This window comes from Alexandromys fortis, unplaced genomic scaffold, assembly GCF_014885135.2.
Source record: "Alexandromys fortis isolate MF-2015 unplaced genomic scaffold, M_Fortis_MF-2015_v1.1 scaffold_84, whole genome shotgun sequence".
Lineage (NCBI taxonomy): Eukaryota > Metazoa > Chordata > Mammalia > Rodentia > Cricetidae > Alexandromys > Alexandromys fortis.
The window spans coordinates 2910854-2932279 of NW_026068017.1; the positions used below are offsets into that span (position 1 = coordinate 2910854).

At 43.7% G+C, this 21426-nt stretch overlaps 3 protein-coding genes across 6 annotated transcripts; 2 read left to right on the plus strand and 1 right to left on the minus strand.

The window, feature by feature from the left end:
- The first annotated feature begins 1149 nt into the window (after positions 1–1149).
- LOC126514087 (uncharacterized) lies at positions 1150–2831 on the plus strand. The gene is made up of 2 exons (XM_050162796.1): positions 1150–2314; positions 2402–2831. The coding sequence occupies exon 1, from the start codon at positions 1372–1374 to the stop codon at positions 1762–1764; it is 393 nt and encodes a 130-aa protein (XP_050018753.1). The 5' UTR covers positions 1150–1371; the 3' UTR covers positions 1765–2314; positions 2402–2831.
- A 318-nt stretch (positions 2832–3149) lies between these two features.
- On the minus strand, positions 3150–9154 carry Mis12 (MIS12 kinetochore complex component). 2 transcript variants are annotated; one of them, XM_050162607.1, is made up of 2 exons: positions 8990–9154; positions 3150–5182 (listed from the first exon to the last, which is right to left on the minus strand). In XM_050162607.1, the coding sequence occupies exon 2, from the start codon at positions 5146–5148 to the stop codon at positions 4528–4530; it is 621 nt and encodes a 206-aa protein (XP_050018564.1). In that variant the 5' UTR covers positions 5149–5182; positions 8990–9154; the 3' UTR covers positions 3150–4527. The 2 variants fall into 2 exon arrangements, with proteins under 2 accessions (XP_050018564.1, XP_050018565.1); XM_050162608.1 differs by lacking the exon at positions 8990–9154 and adding an exon at positions 8504–8913.
- Positions 9155–9426: 272 nt separating this feature from the next.
- Derl2 (derlin 2) lies at positions 9427–18912 on the plus strand. 3 transcript variants are annotated; one of them, XM_050162601.1, is made up of 7 exons: positions 9428–9573; positions 10355–10420; positions 12434–12507; positions 13482–13575; positions 14271–14466; positions 14690–14780; positions 18408–18912. In XM_050162601.1, the coding sequence occupies exons 1-7, from the start codon at positions 9481–9483 to the stop codon at positions 18511–18513; spliced, it is 720 nt and encodes a 239-aa protein (XP_050018558.1). In that variant the 5' UTR covers positions 9428–9480; the 3' UTR covers positions 18514–18912. The 3 variants fall into 3 exon arrangements, with proteins under 3 accessions (XP_050018560.1, XP_050018558.1, XP_050018559.1); XM_050162602.1 differs by having other exon boundaries at positions 9432–9573; positions 10358–10420; XM_050162603.1 differs by lacking the exons at positions 12434–12507; positions 13482–13575; positions 14271–14466; positions 18408–18912 and having other exon boundaries at positions 9427–9573; positions 14690–14755.
- The last annotated feature ends 2514 nt before the right edge of the window (positions 18913–21426 follow it).

Consider the following 21426-nt stretch of genomic DNA (forward strand, 5'->3'; position numbering starts at 1 on the left):
AGAGGTAAGAAATGGGCCTAGATCATGAAAATCTCTGAAAGGGCTTTTTTCAACACTTAAAAAAAAAATAGTGTGAGCAGGTACATTTAGTGTGTCTGTGTGTATGAGTGTGTGCGTTACAGCATACATGTGGAGTTCAGAGGACAATTTGCACGGGTCAGTTCTCTCCTATTACGTGAATCTTGGGGATCAAATTCAGGTCGCTGGGCTTGGTGGCAAGTGCCTTTACTTACTGAGTCACCTTACTGACTCCCTGAGAGGATCTGTTCCCAATCACAGGTAAAATGCCCCAAAGGCTGGAAGTAGATGAAGAATGTGAAAATAGCATGTAGACATCAGTGAGAGGAGAGGGAGGGAAGCGTGAGTCTTTGACTGTGTTACTTCAGGACCCTCAGTTTGTGGAAATTTTATTATGATATTGTTTACGTTAGATTATTTTGTTTGTTTTTGTCTTTTGAGTCAAAGCCTTCATATACATGCAGGCTGGGCTGGAACTTTCGACCTTTTTTGCCTCAGTCTCTTGTGTGCATACACAGATAAATTGACCATTTTTTTTGCTACAAGATTACGTCAGTTTTCTCTCTCTCTCTCTCTCTCTCTCTCTCTCTCTCTCTCTCTCTCTCTCTCTCTCTCTCTCTCTCTCTCTCTCTCTCTCTCTCTCTCTCTCTCTCTCTCCCACCTGGGGATCAGAAGTTCAGCCTGGGAGGAAGAGAAAGAGGTAGACATGGAAAGAGCATACATAGAGGAATCGGATAAGTGGCCACCACTTAGTCTGCGTGTTGGCCTTTCTCCGCTGATTTTCACGTATCTGCCTCTCAAGCAGCAACGCCATGTCCTTTGGTTATAAAACTGCGCATTTGTGCATAACCTCATTGAACGTGTTTGTCTATCAGTTTTTAAGACCTTACATTATTCATGTCTTTGAAAAGGAAAAATAAAACCCTGGGGAAGCTCCGGACACAGCTTGGATGTTTGACTCCTGCATTTCATCTTCCAGAGTGCCAAGACCCCCCCTTACCTTACTAGCTCGGAGATCCCAACAAGCGCCTCTAGCCTCCTCCCCAGCACTCCAGTCTCATTGCTATGGAAACAGACCTCGCTGAGCCAAGACTAGAGAGGTGCTAAAAGCTGGCTGGCCAACCTCTGCAACAGGCTGTGGGCGGAAAGGAGGAGCCGGAGAAAGTGGCGTCTGGACACAGAGAGGCCCCGGACCCCGCAGAGGCCCCCTGTTCTGCTGGCTCCGCCCCCGCTACCCCCACCCACACTGGGTGTAGAAATACTGCTGCAGTCCCGGCCACCACCCACTGCACTGCGACCCTGTAGGGACTTCGCCTCTGAGTCTCAGCACCTGCCTGGCTGTGGTCTGCGCCAATGGCTAAAGGTCCCTTTGTGCGCAAGTCGTGGGATCCAGAGCAGATGTATTTCGCCTCTGACCCTGAGTCCGAGGGCCTGTTCGATAAACCGCCCCCGGAGGAAAGCCACACGGCCCGTGCACCCAAGTCGGCGTACTGGGCTGGCAGGAAATCTGGTCGGCGCGCTGGCGGGAGAGCTTCAGGGAACCGCGCTGGGCAATCCCGAAAGGCCGCCGCGCGCCCGGAGCCCGAGCCCAAGCCCAAGGAAGAGGATCCTTTGGTGGAGGAGCCTCTGGAGGACGAGGGCTGCTATCTCGACCACTTCCCGCACCTCTCCATCTTCATCTACGCGGCCATCGCCTTCTCCATTACTTCCTGCATTTTCACCTATATCCATTTGCAGCTTGCCTAAGCGGCCAGGGTCGGACGGAAAGGGCGCAGATTCGGGGTGGGGGTGGGGAAGGTTGGGGTAGGGGAAAGAGAAACGCAGCCTTTTGTTCTGGAGATGCGCTGAGCCCCTTTCATTTAGCATTTGCTGTTTTTCTTTGTTGTTGCTTTGTCTAACTGTCCAAAGTCGCTGCCGGCAATGAATTAGCGGTGCTGCTTGCGCCCACGCATGGAGTGCAATTAGTCTCTTACCCTTTAGGACCCTAGATTGAATTGAACCCCATTTGTAATTAAGATGATGTCTCTGTAGCCTACCACTTTGTAATGTGAGGGCCCAGTGTTTCTGTGTTTGTAGAGCGCAGAATGAGTCCAGCCTTCTGTGCTTAAAGGATGAACCAGACCGGAGCCCGCGGTCTCCCAGAGTACCGAGAGGAGAGTGGGTGCCCTGGCTGTAGTGCTGGAGCCATGTTGTTGCGTAGCTCAAAATGAGCCAGCTGCGTCTACGAGCTGTTTCAGTCACAACTCTGCGCGCCTGGCGGACCTGGGAGATCAGCGGGTATGGCTGGAAGCTGGAGGTGAGTAGTGTTTGTCAAGGTATGATTCTGCGCCCTCCCTCCGGAGTTGGAGCTGACGTGGGCTGGGCATTTTCCTCCCTGCTTTAGGTTTTGCGGCTACCAGGAGGACCCAAGGCCTGTAGTAAGCCGAGCTGAACGTCAGAAAGCCACCGCTCAAGGCAGGTGTTTGAACTGTGTGGAATAGGAGACCACAAACCTTCAGGGACGGAGGACTAGAATCGTGGATTCCGTTGCCATGAGACCGAGGGCCTTTCTTTGTTGGGGTCCATGGGAGGACTATGCTAGAGAATTCTCAGGCGACTGAATCTAAGGCACCAAGATGAAGGGGCTGGGCTTGGGACTGTCGAGAACATGAGTTCCTGCTGCACCTGTTTTCTCAGAACCCCCCTTTGCAGGTTATTTGCCTATCTTCGTTTACTCGCGAATGCCAGCTGTCCAAATGCAGCACTCCTGCACTGCTATGCTCTATGGAAATGTCTATGTGCTATGTCTGATGGAATAAAAACCATTCTCAGTCTCTTTGTATTCAATTCTGAATGTAGCTGACAATGGGGGCTGACAGAGAAGCCATTGATAATGGCACTGGGATTGTCTCTACTGCATGTACTGGCTTTTGGGGATCCTATTCTATTTGGATGCATATCTTCCTAAGTCTGGACGTAGGGGGGAGGGCCTTGAACTTCCCACAGGGCAGGGTACCTTGCCCTCTCTTACAACTGGAGGGAGGAGGGTGTCTGGGGGAGTGGGAAGGAAGTGTGAGGAGGTAAAAAAATAAGGGAAAAAAAGAGAAAAAAAAGAATCTCTTCCTACATATTAAGCTGCAAGGTAGCATGTAAATATTTCAAGAAAAGTATTTATTTATTACAGGTATAGATTACAAAGTCAAAATTAAGAAAAATGCCTTCTTGCTGTCTCTTCCCATGGTGGAAGCATTATAGGGTGAGATCACACCAGAACGAGTGGCCTGAACTCATGTTTTTATTGGAAACCTAGTCCCTAAAAACCCCCCAACTCCAGGCATTAATCAAAGTATAAACATTCAACTTCAACATTGTGTCATAGGAAGTCAGAGCTTTAACACATGAATTTCGTGGGCCACATTCAAACCCTAACACTCATCCCTTTAGTAATTTTCCATCCAGTGATAACCTTTTGTCCCTACAAGTTCATTCCGTCCCTGAGCTGCGCATCCCCATCTTTTCCTTGTTATACTCAGAATCTAACCTCTCCCTCAATGCAATGGTCCCTACATCTAATCCAAGAGTCCCCAATAAAGTCTACTTCACCAATATTAAGTGTCACAAATCAGATCTGGTTTTATTGTTTTGTTTGAGACCAGTCTATGTAGCCCTAGCTGTTCTGTAATCTTTCTACAGGCCAGGCTGAACTCCCAAAAGATACACCTGCTTCTGCCCCCCAAGTGCTGGGATCAACAATGTGCACGACAACCAGCTAGGATTCAGTTTTTTAATGCACACACTCAAACATACACAGAGGTCTTGTTCATGTCTTAAAAAATTATTATTATGTCTGTATATTATATGTGTGTGTGCACACACAATGTGGGGTATGGGGGGTTCCACATGCAACAGTGTACCCTTGGAAATCAGAGTACAATTTTGTGGAGTCAAGTCTTTCTACCTCTACATGGGTTCTGGGGATCCAACTCCAGTCACCAGGCTTGAACAAGTACTTTTACCCACTGAGTCATCACCAGCCCCGCCAGTCTTTCTCTGCTGCCCTGTTTCCCTTTGTTCTTCCCCCTCCTCCTTTTGCTTCTCTCCTGTGTGGCATGTTAAACCCCGAGACACCACATGCTGAGCATACTCTACCACTGAGCTATGCCCCCAGTCCAGCTTTTCTGCTTTATTAGTCCCTGGTGTAGCTCATGATTGCGCTCCAACATTCAATGAATGAATATACAGGCCTGATTTACACAGGATTCCACTCCCTCCTGAAATCATACTAGAGTACCCCTAAAGTTGAATGGGTACAACCCCAAGAGAAGAACTAAAGGCGTTATCGGATACAAGGGTGGTCAACCCAAATTCCAGAAGGGAGAAAGCAGATGAACAAAACTGTCCGAATTGGATCCTGCAGTTCCAAAAGATCTGCCAATCTGCTTTGAGGAACCTGGGAAAGAGACCTTAAACAGAAGAGTAATCAAAGATAAGCTGTTCATTTACGTGTTCTCTCTTTTCACTACTGAGAAATTATCGTGTTTCCAGTCTTTTGCTTTGTTTTTCGACCTTGTCTCTAATGTTCTGGAATTTTCTACAGTTCTGGACCAAGGACACCAAACTCTCCCTAAAGTTACTAGTTCCGTGATCTCTGCCAATGTTTTCAAGCTCATCAAAGAAAGTCAACGTCTCTCTGAGTCTGGCTTTAACAATTTTTTGCTCCTCTAATTCTGCAAGAAGGGCCTGCTCAGTGCATAATTCAACCTTATACTTCTCTTGTAACTCTTCGATTTCCTTTCTGAGAAGCTGGAATTTTTCTTCACTAAAAGGATGTGTCTCCTGACACTTATCTTCAGGAAGCAGGATGTTTGGGGGAATCCACAAAACAGCCTGCAAAATCAGCTGCTCCATTTTGCCAAAAAGGTTATCAAAACGTCCTTTCATGAAGCAAAGAAACTTCTCTGTGCATTTACGAACTTGGACAGGGCTAATCTCCGAGTTTGGGACGTCCTCCAGCTTCTTTAGGATAACCTGTTCAACAGCCTGCATCACTTCAAACAGGTGGTCTTGAAATGCTAAGTAGATCCTCAGCAGGCAAGTCTGTGGTGTGAAGCCAAAGAACTGGGCCTCATAGGCCATCGGATCCACGGACATCCTGCTTTATTTTGCTACCCTCAACTGTGAAAGCCTGCAAATATAAAAAGAAACTTCATTAGGACAAACCAGAGGAAAATAATAAAATCTTGTTATTGATAAGCAAGCAAACAAAGGAAGCAAATTAAAAACTAAGGCATTTGTGCGCCTTTGATACCTGATGTTCCTTAATTGTCCCACAGAAAGACAGAGCCCTTGCCTCTCTCCTATACTCTTTATTGTTCGATTCCCTCAGTTATTGCTTAAGACTTAGATACAAGCCCAACCTTCTCAATTCTGTTATCATGAGCATTTACAGATTACCTCAATTCTCTTGAGACCTGGTTTTTTTGAGCTTCATTATGCCCCCACATTTTGAGACAATCTCTTATTGTACAGCCCACAGCTTGGCTCATATTCTTTCATTTGTGACAGGGTCTCGTGTAGCTGAGGATGATCTTGAACTTCTGATCCTTCTGCCTCTACCAATAAGCCCAACTTTCTACTTGGAGATGGGGTTAGAACCCAGGGCCCAGATAAGCACTCTACTAACTGAGCTACATCTTAACCAAGCCCTGTGCTAGTCCAATTGTCAGTCACATTATACCTTAAGCAGTTCCCAGTCCATCCACTTAACTTCTTTACCCATTCATTTTAGGTTCCATATTCTATCCTTTATTTATTTATATTTGGTTTGGTTTGGTTTTTCGAGACAGGATTTCTCCTGACTGGACTCAAACTCACTGAGATCCCCCTGCCTCTGCCTCCCAAGTGCTGGGATTATAGGTGTGCACTGCTACCACCACCCAGCCGGTGGTAATCATTTTAATTACCTCATTGTCTTCCACCCTAGCCATCTGAGAAAAATCCAACTAAATGACCAAGCCTTTATCCTGACTAGTCTCAAAGATCTGAGAGGCATTCTTTTTCAGTGTAAGCATCCAAAAACACTCAACCCATTTCCTTAACCTTGGAACCATGGAACCTAACCTTGGCATTGAGAACTTAACCTTGGCATTTTTGTCCTAGTAACTAACTGCTTGTTATGGACTCCTTTCTCAGATAAGGGCACTTAATGTAATCTAAAAACCGCTAATTCAACTACCTACCATATGAATTTATTTTATGAGAAGACAGGTTGCCATCAATCTTGAAAATTTAAATATGTAATAGTTTAAAATACAGTGGTGATAACTATATGGCTATATAAATAGAATTTGTTTTTGTAGTGTCAGTTCGTAGAGTATCTCTGTCCTGGAAAATTTTTACTTCCTGAACATTTCTCACAGATATTCCTATTAGAGTTTTGTTTTGTTGAGATGGGGCCTCACTATGTTACTTAGGCTGGCCCCAAATTTTTTTAACTTTTCTACCTTAGCTTCCCAAGGAGCAGACCGCCAGGACTATACTCTTAGATCTGTAGTGCTGTTTTTAGACAGGTAGCTCCAGCTGGCCTAGAACTCACTTTTTGTGTATGTACACATACATGAAGATATCTACAAAAACCAGAAGGTGTTGGTTCCCTAGAGCTGGAGTTATAGATAGCATGCTGGAAATACAACTTGCTGGGAACCCAACTCAGGCCCTTTTAACTATGGAGCTACCTCTCCAGCCCCTACAAATTCAGTCCCATATACACTGTTTACATTGTAATAGCCTAATCACTTCATGTTACTGCACTCATTTACTTGACTGATCATGACTGTAACACGTCCCAGGTAAACTGTCCAGAACCACACCTTTAATCCCAGCACTCAGGAGGGGAGGGGCCTTGTGAGTTCAAGGCCAGCCTTATTTACACAGAGACCCTGCCTTGAAAAACAAAAACAAACAAAAAATGCTTCCAAAGTTTCAACTATGATCTATAGTCCCTCTCAGCCCTAAACCCACATTCATCCCCACCCAGTTTACTAAGAAGTTGCTGTTCTAAAATGGAGAAAGAAAAGGGTGTCACCAAATTCAATGATTATGCATGAGAAGTAAACCCAATCCCCTTAGATCTATCCTGTGACAGTGGTGGTGGGGAACCAATACACAGTGTAAAACAAGAGAATCCTTCCCCACCAACCAGATAATCAAGAAACCTGTCAGAGCTTTGAGCACACATCAAGATGAGGAGCAGGGCTGTCAGAGATGGCTCAGCTATTAAGTGTACCTGCTGCTCTTGCAAAGGGCCCAGAACCCATATAAAAGCTAGCTCCTAATAATTCCAGTTCCAGATCTGACATCCTCAGGTACTCACACAATGCAGCATACATACATGCAGGCAGGCAAACACTCAAAACACATAAAATAAAAATAAATTAATTTTAAAAATGTTTTAAGATAGTGAGGAACAGGACTGGAGAGATGGCTCAATGGTTAAGAGCACTTATTCTTGCAGAAGACCTGGGTTCAGTTTCCAATACCCACATGGTGGCTCATAACCATATGTAACTCCAGTTCCAGGGAATGTCCAGTTCTAACCTCTTTGGGGGACCAGACACACACATGGTACACACACACACACACACACACACACACACACACACGGAAGCAAAACTCATACACATACATTTCAAAAAATAAAATCTTTAAGCAACAACAAACAAGATAGTTGGGGATGGAGAAACGGCTCAGTGGTTAAGAGCACTACCAGGTTCAGTTCCCAGCACCCACATGATGACTCATACAACCTGTAACTCCAGTAAGAGGGAATTCAATGCCATCTTCTGGCCACTGTGGTAACCAGGCACACACATGGTGCATACACACAGACACAAACAGACACACACAGGTAAAATATGTAAATAAACAAAATAATTATGAAAAAAGGTAACGAGGAACCAGGTAGAAGTCAAACTATGACACAGAAATGGATTAATGTGAGGCTCTGATTTGGTCTATGACACTACAATACAAAATTGTGCGGGTGTAGTTGAGGATAAACATTGTGGCAAGACACAACAATAAGATTAATGACAGTCCATATCAAGAAAGAGTATTCTTTCTGACAATTCACTTTTCTACCTTCACACCACCTAAGGATACCTTCCAAGAACTTTCATTCGAATAGTAACAGTAATAGTAGAATCTGTTCCACAGTCTAAGATCAGTGATCATCTGCTTTAACTATTTCTAAGTCACTCTATTTGTTCACCGTTTTGATACAACTGCCCATGATCCTTTAGTACCGACTGCACAGATCTATAAACCAATGATACATTTAAGAGATTACATTGGGAACAAAGTCAGAAACACGTCAAATGGTGCCACTGCGTTCAGCCTTTTATTACTTCTAAATGCCACTCTCTCCAACCTTTTACTTGGTTCCTACTAGGCTTGACAGTCACACTTCCCCCCACCCAACAATTTTTTAGTGCTTCTTTTAACTTACCGAATACTTCTGACACGATCAGGATAGTCTTTGCCCCAACACAACCGAATTATAGGTTTTTTTTTTTCCCCTTCAAGTAGGCACGCAATGAACACAGATCCATCGAATACCAGCTGGAAAACGCCTCCCTGAAGAACCAGCCATTACCTCCTTCGCGTTCCTTCAGTGTTATTAACTCATCTACCACCTCTTGTCTGCTAGAGTTCCTACAGCTGAAGTTAAACAAGGGAAGCACCCATCCGATCTCGACGAGTAGATCGGAGCCCACGACCACCACAAAAGGCCTAGAAACGGCAGAGCGGCAGGCGCTTCCGGCAGCTCCCGTCCCACCCCGCGGCCGCGTTGCACGCCGGGACCTCCAAGGCTCCCGGCCCCGCCGGCCTGGGGTCAGGGGTACCCTGCAGGATGCTCCAGCGCCCCTAAAACGCCTCCCCTCCAGTCCCGCCCTTCCTTCCCGCTCCTCCTCAGGCAGCACACAGGCCCTACCGAAGCGATCCCGGGGATGATGGAGTCCGCCACACGCCGGCTTTCCGCCACGTCCTTCAAACCACACGGAGTTACCGGAGGGAGGCGGAGGCACCGGCTCCGAACAAGCGACTGAATCGCGCCTGGGCAAACGAACGTAAAGGCGGGACGGATCGCCCTCCTGATTGGCTGGCCGTGGGGCCGAAAAGGAGGCCCTCGGATTGGAAAGGGACGGGGACGAGGAGGGAAAGCTAGCTGTGGCCGGCGGGGATTGGCGGGAGGATCTGGTACTTTCGCTCTTCGTTGGTAGGCGGAGAAGTGAGGATGGGCCGACGCGGAGACGCAACTCGTGATTGGTGGATGCGCGGCCCCCGGGGCACCAGCGATTGGTGGCCGGCCGAGTGCGCGGCGCTGATTGGACAACGGTGGCAAGGCCGAAGGCCGGCTTTGAGTCCGCCCCGCCGCCTGGCATCCTGGCGGAAGGGAAAAGGGGGGCAGGCGCGGTGGGGAAGATGGCGTACCAGAGCCTCCGGCTGGAGTACCTGCAGATCCCGCCGGTCAGCCGCGCCTACACTACCGCCTGCGTCCTCACCACCGCGGCCGTGGTGAGCAGCTCTGGCGCTCCGTTCTCCGTTTCCAGGCTAGCTGTGACTGGGTTTTCAGAAAACGGGTTTGGGCCGCAGAGAAGCCCAGAGGGTTTGGTCCCAGGGGTGGGTGGAGACATCCGGAGCTGACTCTAGGGTTCGGGATAGTCCCAAGGGTGCCAAGCCCGTGACCTGAAAAGGAAGTGCTCCTCCATGAGGGGACAGGTCGGTTTCCGTGAGATGAAATCCAGACCTGTAACGAGGTAGAGCTGTGGGAGCCGCCCACCCAGAAATGTGCCCCAGCTCTAGCTATGGCCAGGTGACTCGTGGGAGCAAGGCCCGCTAGGTTCACAGACAATATATATTGAGAATAAAAATCTCGAATTGTCTGGAAACATCTTTCAGAAGACGGCCGGTGGATATAAGAATTGGCCACCTGTACCCTAGTCCTAATGGTAGTGGGCCCTCGGATCTCTAATTCGGAGTTGTCTCACCCAGATGTTTCAGGTGGTGACCACGCGACATACAGATTCGTAAAAGATGCTGTGGTCTTGTCTCTGAAATATCCCCATCTGCCTGCGTTTAGCATCCTGAAATATTGCAACATAAAACTTACATTGTGTATTGAGGATGCAAAAACGGTTGTGCGAATTCTAAAGACTCCCATACCAGCGGTCACAAGCAAGACAGATATTTACTCCAAGTGACCACAGTAATTATTAGAGCTACTGATCCTTTGTTGTTAATGCTGAAATTTTGTTTTATGGTTGATCTGATTTAAGAAGCTCTTTTTCCATTTCAGCAGTTGGAATTGATCACACCTTTTCAGTTATACTTCAATCCTGAACTAATTTTTAAACATTTTCAAGTAAGTGGTCTATGGCTACTGTGGTTAAAGATTCTACTATCTTTTTTTTTCTTTATTGTTTAGTAAATAATAAATCCTGTCAGATACGGTCTCAAAAAATAATCCAGTAGGGGAAGCTCTGATTATAATTAAGTCTTATAGAGATGTAAGGAAGGAATTCTGCAGCCTGGATGAGCTCCAAAATCATTTAAGAGCTGCTAGGTATTTGCTAGCCATGCATCATATACCAAATTAGAATTGCCAAGGGTGGAGCTAGGCGCAAGCAGATTAGCAGGAGGTTGGCGAGTTCTGAGTTAGTTTGGGCTAGCTAGGGAGACCCTGTCTTAAGAAAATTGCTAAGGGTGGGAATTTGGAAGTCATCTTCTATTTTTAGTTTCTGTATTTGACTACAACTAGTTTAAGAATTAATGTGACCAGAATCCCAGCAGTCAGGAAGCCGAGGCCAGTTTGAACTACATGTCAAGGAATTGTCTCAAAACATAAGCAATAGTAACAACAATCAATGATAATAGTGATGATGTGATTTGAGAATAAAACTGACCAAGCTAGCTGCCCAGGGAATCTCACAAGATAGTCTTTTGTCCGTTCCCTGTTGTTACTCCTCTTGGTGTATATGTGGCTCATATACACAGTTCTGGTAGAGTTTTAACACTGATCTGTCTTCCTGAAGTCAGATCATATTAACACAAGTCTGAAAGACCATTCTCTAAAACAGCACATTGGCTTATTAGAGTACAATTTGAAGAAGTCTTTTTTTCCCCGTGATTAAAATGCTAAAGAGGAATGTGTTATCATGCCAGGTTAGTCATTCACACGCTAGGTGAAGGCTAGATCTCCGTGGCTGTAGTTCCGCTTTGTTCCTGCTGTTTCTGTACCAAATGGATTCCACTCCTTTTGTACCTGTTGAACTTTAGCTTGCCTTTCAAGATGCAGCTTTTGTGTGCCTTTAGATATATTACCTTTTGTGTGACTTTAGATATATTACCTTTTGTGTGTCTTTAGATATATTACCTTTTGTGTGTCTTTAGATATATTACCTTTTGTGTGTCTTTAGATATATTACCTTTTGTGTGTCTTTAGATATATTACCTTTTGTGTGTCTTTAGATATATTACCTTTTGTGCTAGAACATCTCTCACCCTTACTTGGGGTTTTTGTTTGTTGGTTTGGTTTGGTATGGGGTTTCTCTGTGTAGCCCTGGCCGTCCTGGAACTTGCTCCCTATACCAGGCTGGCCTTGAACTCACAGAGATCTGCCTTTTCTGCTGATTAAAGGCTGTGATTAAAGGCCTGAGCCACCACCACCCTGCCATGCATGGTTCAGTTGCATTAAGTTTGGAATTAGGAGGTTCTAGATTCACCGTCAATAGTCTCCACTAGCTGCATGCCCCTCAACAAGCCATAAGTCTTAAGCTTCCTTATCTGTGACGAGAGGACGATCACATTAGCTTGTCTATCTCACAAGATTACTGAAGTCACACATGATAGTAATTCTGTAAAGTTCGTAAGTAATTGTCGGTTGCCTAGGTGAGACTCCTCTTCTATCTCTACTTGACTCTTGGAGCATTAACTCTTGTAGGAAGTTGACTTCAAACCAGAACCTGACTGACTGTCTTGGAATTTTTCCATCAGGATGTGTGGTTAATTTAGATTTTTTCTCAGCAGCTTTCCATACTAGATCCCTGAAGTTTTTTATTTAGACAGCTTCCATAATTTGCTTAGCCACATAGTGTGGGCTTTTTGTGTTGTTTTATAAAAGGTAATTGTGATTTTGAATTTCTATCCTATCATCCATATAAATTTTACAGTCCAGTTAATATCTTCTAGTCTTTCAAGTAGAAGCATCACACACAAAACAAACCCAGAATCATATTGGGTGTCGTATTTGGATGGGTCCCACCCAGGACTTTGGATCCTCAGAGTTGTAGAATGTCGTTTTTAATCTAACTATAGAAATGTTTCCTGGTTATGTATTTTACTTAATGTGTCTTTCTCTTGCCCTACCCCCTTGCAGATATGGAGGCTAATCACCAATTTCTTATTTTTTGGTCCAGTTGGATTCAATTTTTTGTTTAACATGATTTTTCTGTATCCTTTTAAGTGGAATCAACATCAAAACTTTAGGTTCGCTTAGTATATATTGTAAGTTGAAACTGTTGCTCTTGTTTATTTTTTATAAGATTTTAGTTATGACTTCTGGGTCTGTAGTTTGTAACTAGATCATAGTGTTTTGAAACTCTTTGTAACTCCTTGTTTACACAGGAGGTTCCAACTGTTAAAGATTAGTGTCCTTAGGCTGTGACTTATCGTATTATATTTGTAAACTAATGTCAGCATCAGGGCACAGTATCATTTCACAGCCTGGAGCATTGGTAACTCAACAGAATTTTCCCCAGGGTTTTTACAATGTGTTTCTGAAAGTAGGGACCATGACTGCAAGGCTTAAAAAAAAAAGTGAGTGCCAAAATGTCTGCTTGGCTTGACATATTTAGGCTCGTTGAAAGAAAGGAAGAGCCATGGTAGTGGAAGGTGGTGATTGGGTGTGCTGCTCGGCATTCCTCTGCACCCATCACTCTAGCTCATCGCAGGAGACTCATAAGTTTCTAATAAAAGGTTTTCCATTATGTTTTTATGGACTAGAATATAGAAATGCTTAGCCTACCTGGCCTGGAGAAGTCGTTGCCACACAAGGCTTCTTGGCAGGGGTTTCTTCTGAATTGGCAAACCAAGGAAGGGGCAAAGTCATGTGTAGTTGAAGTTGGGAAAGATGAAACCCTACATTGGAAGAGGTGGAATGCGACTGGAAGCGTGCTCCTGCAGCATTTGAGTCAGCTCCCCAGCCAGGGACAGCCTTTGTAAAATACGGTGCTAGTTCTATTGTTGCCGAAAATGCTTGATGGGAAAAAATGAAACCAGATTGCTACGAACCAGATTGCTACATGAACATTCTTAGAGAAAAATGCAGCTTGGCTGTGTAGTATGAAGCCTAAGTATGTTTCCGTGGTTTTTTACATTTTAACTTCTTATGTGTGTGCTTAATATTTTCTTAACTTGAACTTAAGATATCGTTACTGTCGAATGCTAGAAGAAGGCTCTTTCCGAGGTCGGACAGCAGACTTTGTATTTATGTTCCTTTTTGGTGGATTTTTAATGACTGTATCCTTCACAAATAGAATACGGGAAAATCTTAAAGACCAGACTATCTATTCCTCAATCTTCTCGTCTGTCTTTCGTGATTCACTTGCTACTCTGAACAAGCAGATAAATTACCAGGGTGCTACCATTTATTTCACAGCCCTCTTTGCCAGTTTCCAAGCCTAGAGGTTGGACAGGAGGCTCCGCTGAGCAAGAACTTTTAACCCAGGTGGGTTATCTTGAAGGATCTCAGTTATATCATTGTTGGTGGGTGACTTCACTTTCACTAAGTTGGTAAGACATGTTGTATTAAAGTCACTGTCAAAACTGATACAATATTTTTAAAAAGAAAGGGGTTTTATTGTGTGTTACAGACTCGGTGCTGTGTGCCAAAGCTTTGTTCCACCTGTGAAGGTGTCGGTGGTGAATGATCTTCAATGCACTTACTGACACAGGGATTCATGTTTTCAAAAAGGCCAGAGCATCACAAAAGCAATTTAGTCTGTAGTAACTGTGATCTGGATGATTTAGCCCAAACCAGTTTTTGCCTGGTTACCTTGGGTAATTAATTTCAGGCATTTCCTCTTGTAGTTTAGAAATCACCAGTACTTAGCTTTTCTAAATCAGATTTTAGTGCAAAAGCAATCTCTAGTTCTTTTCCTTAGCCTTCCCTAGCCTGCTTTCATGTTGATGTTTTCCTTAATTCCATTTGCTAGCTTTTTGGTTTGTTTGTGAGCTTAGTTTTTTTAGGCCAGGCCTTCACAATAATGCTGGTCTACGTATGGAGCCGAAGGAACCCGTATGTCCGCATGAACTTCTTTGGGCTTCTAAACTTCCAGGCCCCCTTTCTGCCGTGGGTGCTCATGGGGTTTTCCTTGTTGTTGGGGAACTCGATTATTGTGGACCTTTTGGGTAAGCGTCTTCTCACTACTTTTTTTTATTTTGTCACTGTCTTTCATGTTTATTCTGTTTAGTCTAAGTATATAGCTATTGCAAGATTGTTTAATCTGAAAGATAATATTAGTTCATAGATCTTCAATAATTACATTTATCTTAAGTAAGACGTATGTTGGTAGGGAACTTAAAATTGAAATTTTGATCTTTCTTTTTGTCCTTTATTTCTGGTTGATTATAGGTATTGCAGTTGGGCACATATATTTTTTCTTGGAAGATATATTTCCCAATCAGCCTGGTGGAATAAGAATTCTGAAAACACCATCTATTTTGTGAGTATTTAGCACCATGTTTCACGTTCCATGCAGACAGATTATGATCGTGGTTCATTTTGGGCTCCCTTAGTTCCTGATGCATGTGGTTCATATCAGTGTTTGCAGATTGAGCAACATGGCCACAACGGGGGACTTTTGGATTGACCAGAAGCAGAGTAGGCCAGGGTTGTGCTTACTGGGCTTTTGACATTGTGGTGACTTTGTAATTACGCTCGTGAGTGATCACTAAAACTGTGTCCCAGAGAGGAGCCTGCTGGTTTTATTTCATTCTATTTTTCCTTATTATTATATTTGTTGCTGTTGTTGGGGTTTTGTTTGTTTGTTTGATTTTTGGTTTTTCAAGACAGGGTTTTTCTGTGTAACAGCCCTGGCTGTCCTGGAACTAGCTAGCTATTGTAGAGCTGCCTGTATCTGCTTCTTGAGTGCTGGGACTAAAGGAGTGTGCCACCACTGCCCGGCTTGCCTGCTGGTTTTATGAAAGCTGCTGTCCAAGTTGAGAGAATGAACAGTGAAATGAGCCACACTGTTCAGAGGACATTTCTGATGGTGTTCTGACGGGCAGAGCAGGTGGTGGAGGTACACAGGGAAATCGCACAGAAACAGCTTTGACCTAAGGCCAGACTAGCTCTCCCACCACCAAGCAGTGTGATTAGAAGCACTTCTCTTTGTTTTTATTCTGAAGTTTTTTTTTTTTGTTTTTTTTTTTTTTTTTGGTTTTTCGAGACAGGGTTTCTCTGTGGCTTTGGAGCCTGTCCTGGCACTAGCTCTGTAGACCAGGCTGATTATTCTGATGTTTCTTGAGCTAGAGTTTGATTTATAAGACCTGTCTCTGCTCTAGAATTTTGTGTCCTTGGCAACAATTACATTTAAAGGGGGTACTCACTGGTTAGTGGTGGGCTACACAAAGAAACCCTGTCTCAAAAAACAAACAAGGATCTTGATTCAGCAAAAAGGTTTGATAAAAATTCTGTTATAGAATAGTTAAACAAAAAAGAATGAAGATGCTCAGTGATTAACTGACTGCTCTTTTAGATGACCCAGGTTGAATTACCAGCACCCACAGAGCTGCTAACAACTGTTAATAACTCCACTTCAATGGGATCCAGCGCCATCTTCTGGCCTTTGCAGGCACTGCAAGCACACGATAGATGTACATGCAGGCAAAATACTGACAGACATAAAATGAAAATAAGGGACTGGAGAGATGGCTCAGGAGTTAAGAGTTGCTTTTCCAAAGGTCCTGAGTTCAATTCCCAGAACCTACATGGTGGCTCAGAAACATCCATAGCTATAGTCCCATGGATCTGGTGCCCTCCTTAGGTATGCAAATGTACATGCCAGCAAAATACCCACATATATAAAACGCGAAAGAAAATAAACCTTTTTAAAATAGAAGGAAAGTAAATAAGCAGAAGAAGAGTGAACTAGTAAGGTATGCTAGTATATGCCTGTCATCCCATCCTCTCTGAAGGCGGAGGCAGAAAATTTCAAAGTTTGATGTCAGCCTAGGTAACATAAGTATCCATATCAAGAGGAAGTTTTTAATTACCAACAACAATGAAAAAACCAGAAGTGAGTGTCTTAATTAGGGTTTCTATTGCTGTGAAAAGGCACAATGAGCACAGCAACTCTTTTTTTCCTTTTGTTTCTTTGTTTGTTTTTTGAGACAGGGTTTCTCTGTGTAGCAGCCCTGGTTGTCCTGGAACTTACTCAGTAGATCAGGCTTGGCCTCAAACTCTTGCCTCTGCCTCACAAGTGCTAAGATTAAAGGCCTGTGCCACCGCCACCTGGCTCACAGCAACTCTGATAAAGGAAAACATTTCACTGGGGCTGGCTTAAGGTTTTAGAGGTTTACTCCATTATCAGTGTGCCGGGACATGGTGGTGTGCAGGCAGACATGGCACTGGAGAAGAAACTGAGAGTTCTACATCTCAACTCACAGGCAACACGAAGTGGTCTGTCACCTTGGGTGTAGCTTGAGCATAGGAGACCCCCCCACAGCCTAACCCCATAACCCCATGGTGACACTCTTCCTCCAAAGCCTAATAGTGCCACTCCCTATGGGCCAAGCATTCAAATACATGAATCTTTGGGGCCCTACCTGTCCCAACCACCACAGGAGGTAAAATCTTCCATAGTTCTACTTTTATATAGCAATTTCTTGCCTGACTTTTGAGAGGTAGTCTTGCATCTTTCATACTTTGTTTTGATAATTTCCTACATGATTACTGTATCTACATCTTTCCACTTCCTCCTCTTGCCCTTTCAACTCCTGTGTATCCATCCCTACTCCCTATCCAATTCATAACCTCATTATTATTATTATTGTTATTGATTTTATATAGACATGCACAAAATCTATTTGCCTATTTAGTCCATGTAGTGTTATTTGTATGTAGATGTATTTGGGATAGGGTAACTGTATATGCTTATTTTGAAATAGCTATATATTTTTAATTTCTTTCAAAGATTTATTTTATAAATGTGTTTACGAGGCTGTGAGCCTACATTTTATGTGCAATGTGTACACGAGTGTATATGTGCCTTCAGGTGCCAGGGACAATGTGTCCCCTGGATCTGGAGTTACAGGTGGTTATAAACTCTCAGATATGGGTGCTGGGAACCAAACCTGTGTCCTCTACCAAAGCAGTAAGTGCTCTTAACTACTGAGCCATCACTACAGCCCCATCTGCAGACTTCCTTAAAATGTCTTTTTGTTTTGTTTTGTTTTTGTTTGGTTAGGTTTTTTGAGACAGAAGGTTTCTCTGTGTTGCCCTGGATGTCCTGCAACTCACTTTGTAGACCTTGACCTCATGGAGATCTGCCCACCCCTGCTGGGAGTAAAGGCATGTTGTAACCCCTCCACCCTACCCATCCCAGCTAAAATGTCATTTTTAAACCTAATATGTAATAATTAAGTTTCCTAGCTGGGTGTAGTGGCACATGCCTTTAATCCCTGAGCACTTAGGAGGAAGAGGCAGGAGGCTCTCCAGGAGTTCAAGACCAGCCTGGTCTGCAGAGCTAGTTCCAGGACATCCAGAGCTATACAAAGAGAAGCCCTGTCTGCAGTGGGGAATTGGGGAGGGGGGGCGATTATGATTACTTTTCCATTATAAGTGCCCTACAGAATTTAGTGACTTCATGACATTCTGTGATTCATATTTAACATAATTATGTTACTCCCTTATTAATAGACATTGACATTAGTTATAACTAAATCGATACGCCCCAACATGAAGTTCACCATGTTAGCCATTTTTAAGTGAGCAGTACAGTGGTGTTAAGTGCATTTGTGTCGTACTGCTATGGCCACTATCCTTAGAATTTTTATGTTGTAATCCTAAAACTGCCCATTGATTAAGTCCCTTTTCTATCACCCAGTAACCACCCTTCTTTTTGAGCCTGTGGATTTGACTCTTCCAGGTACCTCATCGGCATTTATTGCTTCTGTAGTAAGTTAGTAAAGGAGGTAAGTTAATATAAATGTTAGATAATTGTGGAGTCTCTTTAGCTGGCAGGCAGAGTTGGCACTTACCTGTTTGTGGAAGCCCTCAGGAATGAACTGCTTTCTAGTACTTCCGGTCTAAGATGGCTCTGGCACTGAATGGTCTCTGTGTGTTTTAGGAGGACTATTTTTGATACACCAGATGAGGATCCCAATTACAACCCACTACCTGAAGAGCGGCCAGGAGGCTTCGCCTGGGGTGAGGGCCAGCGCCTTGGAGGGTAAAGCAGCTGTGCCAATTATGAGACCCATCTGAGAAGGACTCAGTGAAATGTCCATTGGGATTCTTTTATCCCTTGTTGCAAAAGTGTGGACACTTTTGACAGCTTGACAGATTTTTAACTCCAGAAGCACTTTACGGAATGGTACACTGACTAACGCAGAAGACATTTCCAGCAGTTGCCAGGGTCCCTCACTATGCTGGTACTAAAAGTATAATCTCTTGGAGCCAAAAAACTGGAGAAACAGATACCCTGCCACCTCTGACAAGTACATGGGTACTTGAGCTCTGTGGCATGAGACAGGGCGTTTCCTCCTCCTCTTCTTTGATAGACAAGGCCGTGGTGTAAATGGAAGTTTCAGAGAGGACAAAATAAAACTGAATTCCATCTCTCTCACACTGTATCTAAGCTTTCGTGTGATCTTTTAAATCATGGTAATGTGTTCTAGCTCTCCTGCGTAGGTCTGAACACAGCAGTTTCTCGTGTCTCCACACCTTTCGACTGGATTTCAAGATTGGAAATAAACAGCTGTTATGTACATCGGACTAGTTCAGAGTCGTAGCCTCAGTAGGAGGAAGATTGGTTTCTGCCATTAAGATAGTTCTCCGTCCGAAAACCACAAAGCTTCAAGTTAGACCACAGGAGGAGAGAGAAAGGAGGGTGATTTCTTGTACCGGAGGAATCTGTAGGAAAGTCAGCTGCAAACACAAAGCAACTGTGACATCTCTTGTTGCTGGAATTTCTCCACTAAGAAACACCAAGATTAGGCCACCCTTTGTCATAGTACAGGAATATGAATGGGAAGCCATTGGGAATGTGTTCCTCTTGTCATTTCTTTCAAGAAACGCTCAAAACCTTTCCAGAGCAGAGCCAAGTGCCTGGGTCACCTTCCCAGTCAGGTAGAAATGAGGATATTTGGGAGCAGCCATACCGATGGCTCAGTGAATGCTTGTCAAAGATAGTACATCTTGTTTTACATTCATGCTGATTTATCAGAACCCAGAAAAACGATCTCAGACAGTCTTCATAAACCTCAAATAGGCAAGGGCTCCCCAGACTGGATTGTCCTATTGGGCTGAGTTGCTTTCCAGAATAAGATCTTTCTCAGAGGTTGACATGGGCTTAAATAAACCAGAGTAGACAGTTGAGGTGAAGATCTTTCTCAGAGGTTGACATAGGCTTAAATAAACCATAGTAGACAGTCAAGGTGAAGCTTCAGGTTGTCTTGAAAGCGGAAAGTATTTTAACGACTAAGTGGAATATACGTAAGGAATGAAATAAGTACATCTTACATGTTGCCAGTAAATACCTGGATTTCATGAAACATGTATTAACGGGACTGCTTTTCTTTTGTTTAAAAGTCTTTTAAGTTTAATGACAGTCTTAGATTATATGATCCTCATGGGATTCTTAAGTTTAATCATTGTTTCTATTCATTAGAAATTTGTTTTTATTATTATTGCTTGCTTTTGAGCCAGAAATGAGTTTCTTTAGGTTTTATTTATTGTTCCTGAATTAATTTTGGATTTAGCTAATTAGTGGAATTTTTGTGGTAAAGTTTTAATTCTAAAATCTCTTTCCCTGCTGTTGATTTTAAGTAGAGATACCTGTACATACTGACTGGGTAAAACAGGAAATGCGTTTTAAGTAGCAAATACCTGTACATATTAATGGCTGGGTAAAGCAGGAAATGCATTTTGGATGCATAGCCTAAAGCAGTCTCTGGTTGCTTTTTGGTTTGGTTTGGTTTTTTTGGTTTTTAGAGGCAGGGTTTCTCTGTGTAACAGCCCTGGCTGTCGTTGGAACTCGCTCTGTAGACCAGACTGACCTCAAACTTGCAGTCTCTGGTTTTTAGGAGGTCAATTCCTATTGGCAAAATGCCATGCTGTGCTCCACACTGTGCCCTGAGAATGCCAGTTTCAGTCATTTGGCCTCTTAGTTTGGCCAGTCCCACATTTGTGTCCCTGGCCCTGGGTAGTCTGATAGGATCCCTTGAGCTTACCTGGGCACGAGGAAAAGTCCTCATTTTCCCAGAAAACCTCTTGATTCTGGTTCTTCCAAAACACACTTCCTTTTTGTAATGTGAGTCAACAGAAAAGTAAGATTGGATTATGGGATTCTGTGACCACTTAAGCATATATGAATATAGTTTGAGATGTCTCCTGGATTGTACGAGAAATAACTGAAAAGCACGCCTAAAGCATAGGGAGTTTTGTTCCGTTGTTATAGAAACACGATATATGTTCATTTAAAAGTGAATGGACATGCCAGTTGCATCTCCCTGAATGGACATGCCAATTGCATCTCCCTAGGAGATACATTTTTTATACTTTGGTGTGTTTTTTTCACTATGAATTTTTACTTGTTTCTTCCACTTCTCTTTCTGTCATTCTTCTACGTCTTCCTGTCTTTTATATTTCTTTTGTACTTGTGTGAGGCAAAACGTCCACATCCTGGATCTTGAAATGGAACCATAGCACTGTCTCTAGGGTCCTCTGGAATTAGGAAACATTGGAGCTATTGGCATGTTGTGTACATGCTTCCTAGAATTGTCATGCCTTCTGCCACTGTTTTACTTTGTGGCTGTTTTCCTTTGCCAGGTGACTTCTAGTTGGGTTAGCCAATATCCTGCCCTTCGTTCTCTTCAGGATGACTAAGCTACTTACTGTTTTGAGTTTTCATCAAAGCTCTTGAACCTTGCTTTTATGGTTAAGCGGCTCTGCTCAGAAGTCTGCAGTCAATTCTTGGCCCTTCTCAAATGCATATCTGTCTTCCTCTGAAGCTTGCTCCCACTTCCACCTAGCAGGGACCTCAATTTAAGTTCTTCAGTCTTTGAAGACCCTAACACTCAAATCTTAGTACGAAGGTCTATTTCGTTGTCTTCTTTAAATCCCTATGAAGCTTCAAATCTGTACTA

Excerpts from the sequence above, each read along its gene's own strand:
- Mis12 (XM_050162607.1), bottom strand. The coding sequence starts at position 5,148 with ATGTCCGTGGATCCGATGGCCTATGAGGCCCAGTTCTTTGGCTTCACA.
- Derl2 (XM_050162601.1), top strand. The coding sequence starts at position 9,481 with ATGGCGTACCAGAGCCTCCGGCTGGAGTACCTGCAGATCCCGCCGGTC. Across the intron at positions 9,574-10,354 it reads TCCTCACCACCGCGGCCGTG|CAGTTGGAATTGATCACACC; the intron begins GTGAGCAGCTCT and ends TTTCCATTTCAG. Across the intron at positions 14,467-14,689 it reads GATTATTGTGGACCTTTTGG|GTATTGCAGTTGGGCACATA; the intron begins GTAAGCGTCTTC and ends GGTTGATTATAG.
- LOC126514087 (XM_050162796.1), top strand. The coding sequence starts at position 1,372 with ATGGCTAAAGGTCCCTTTGTGCGCAAGTCGTGGGATCCAGAGCAGATG.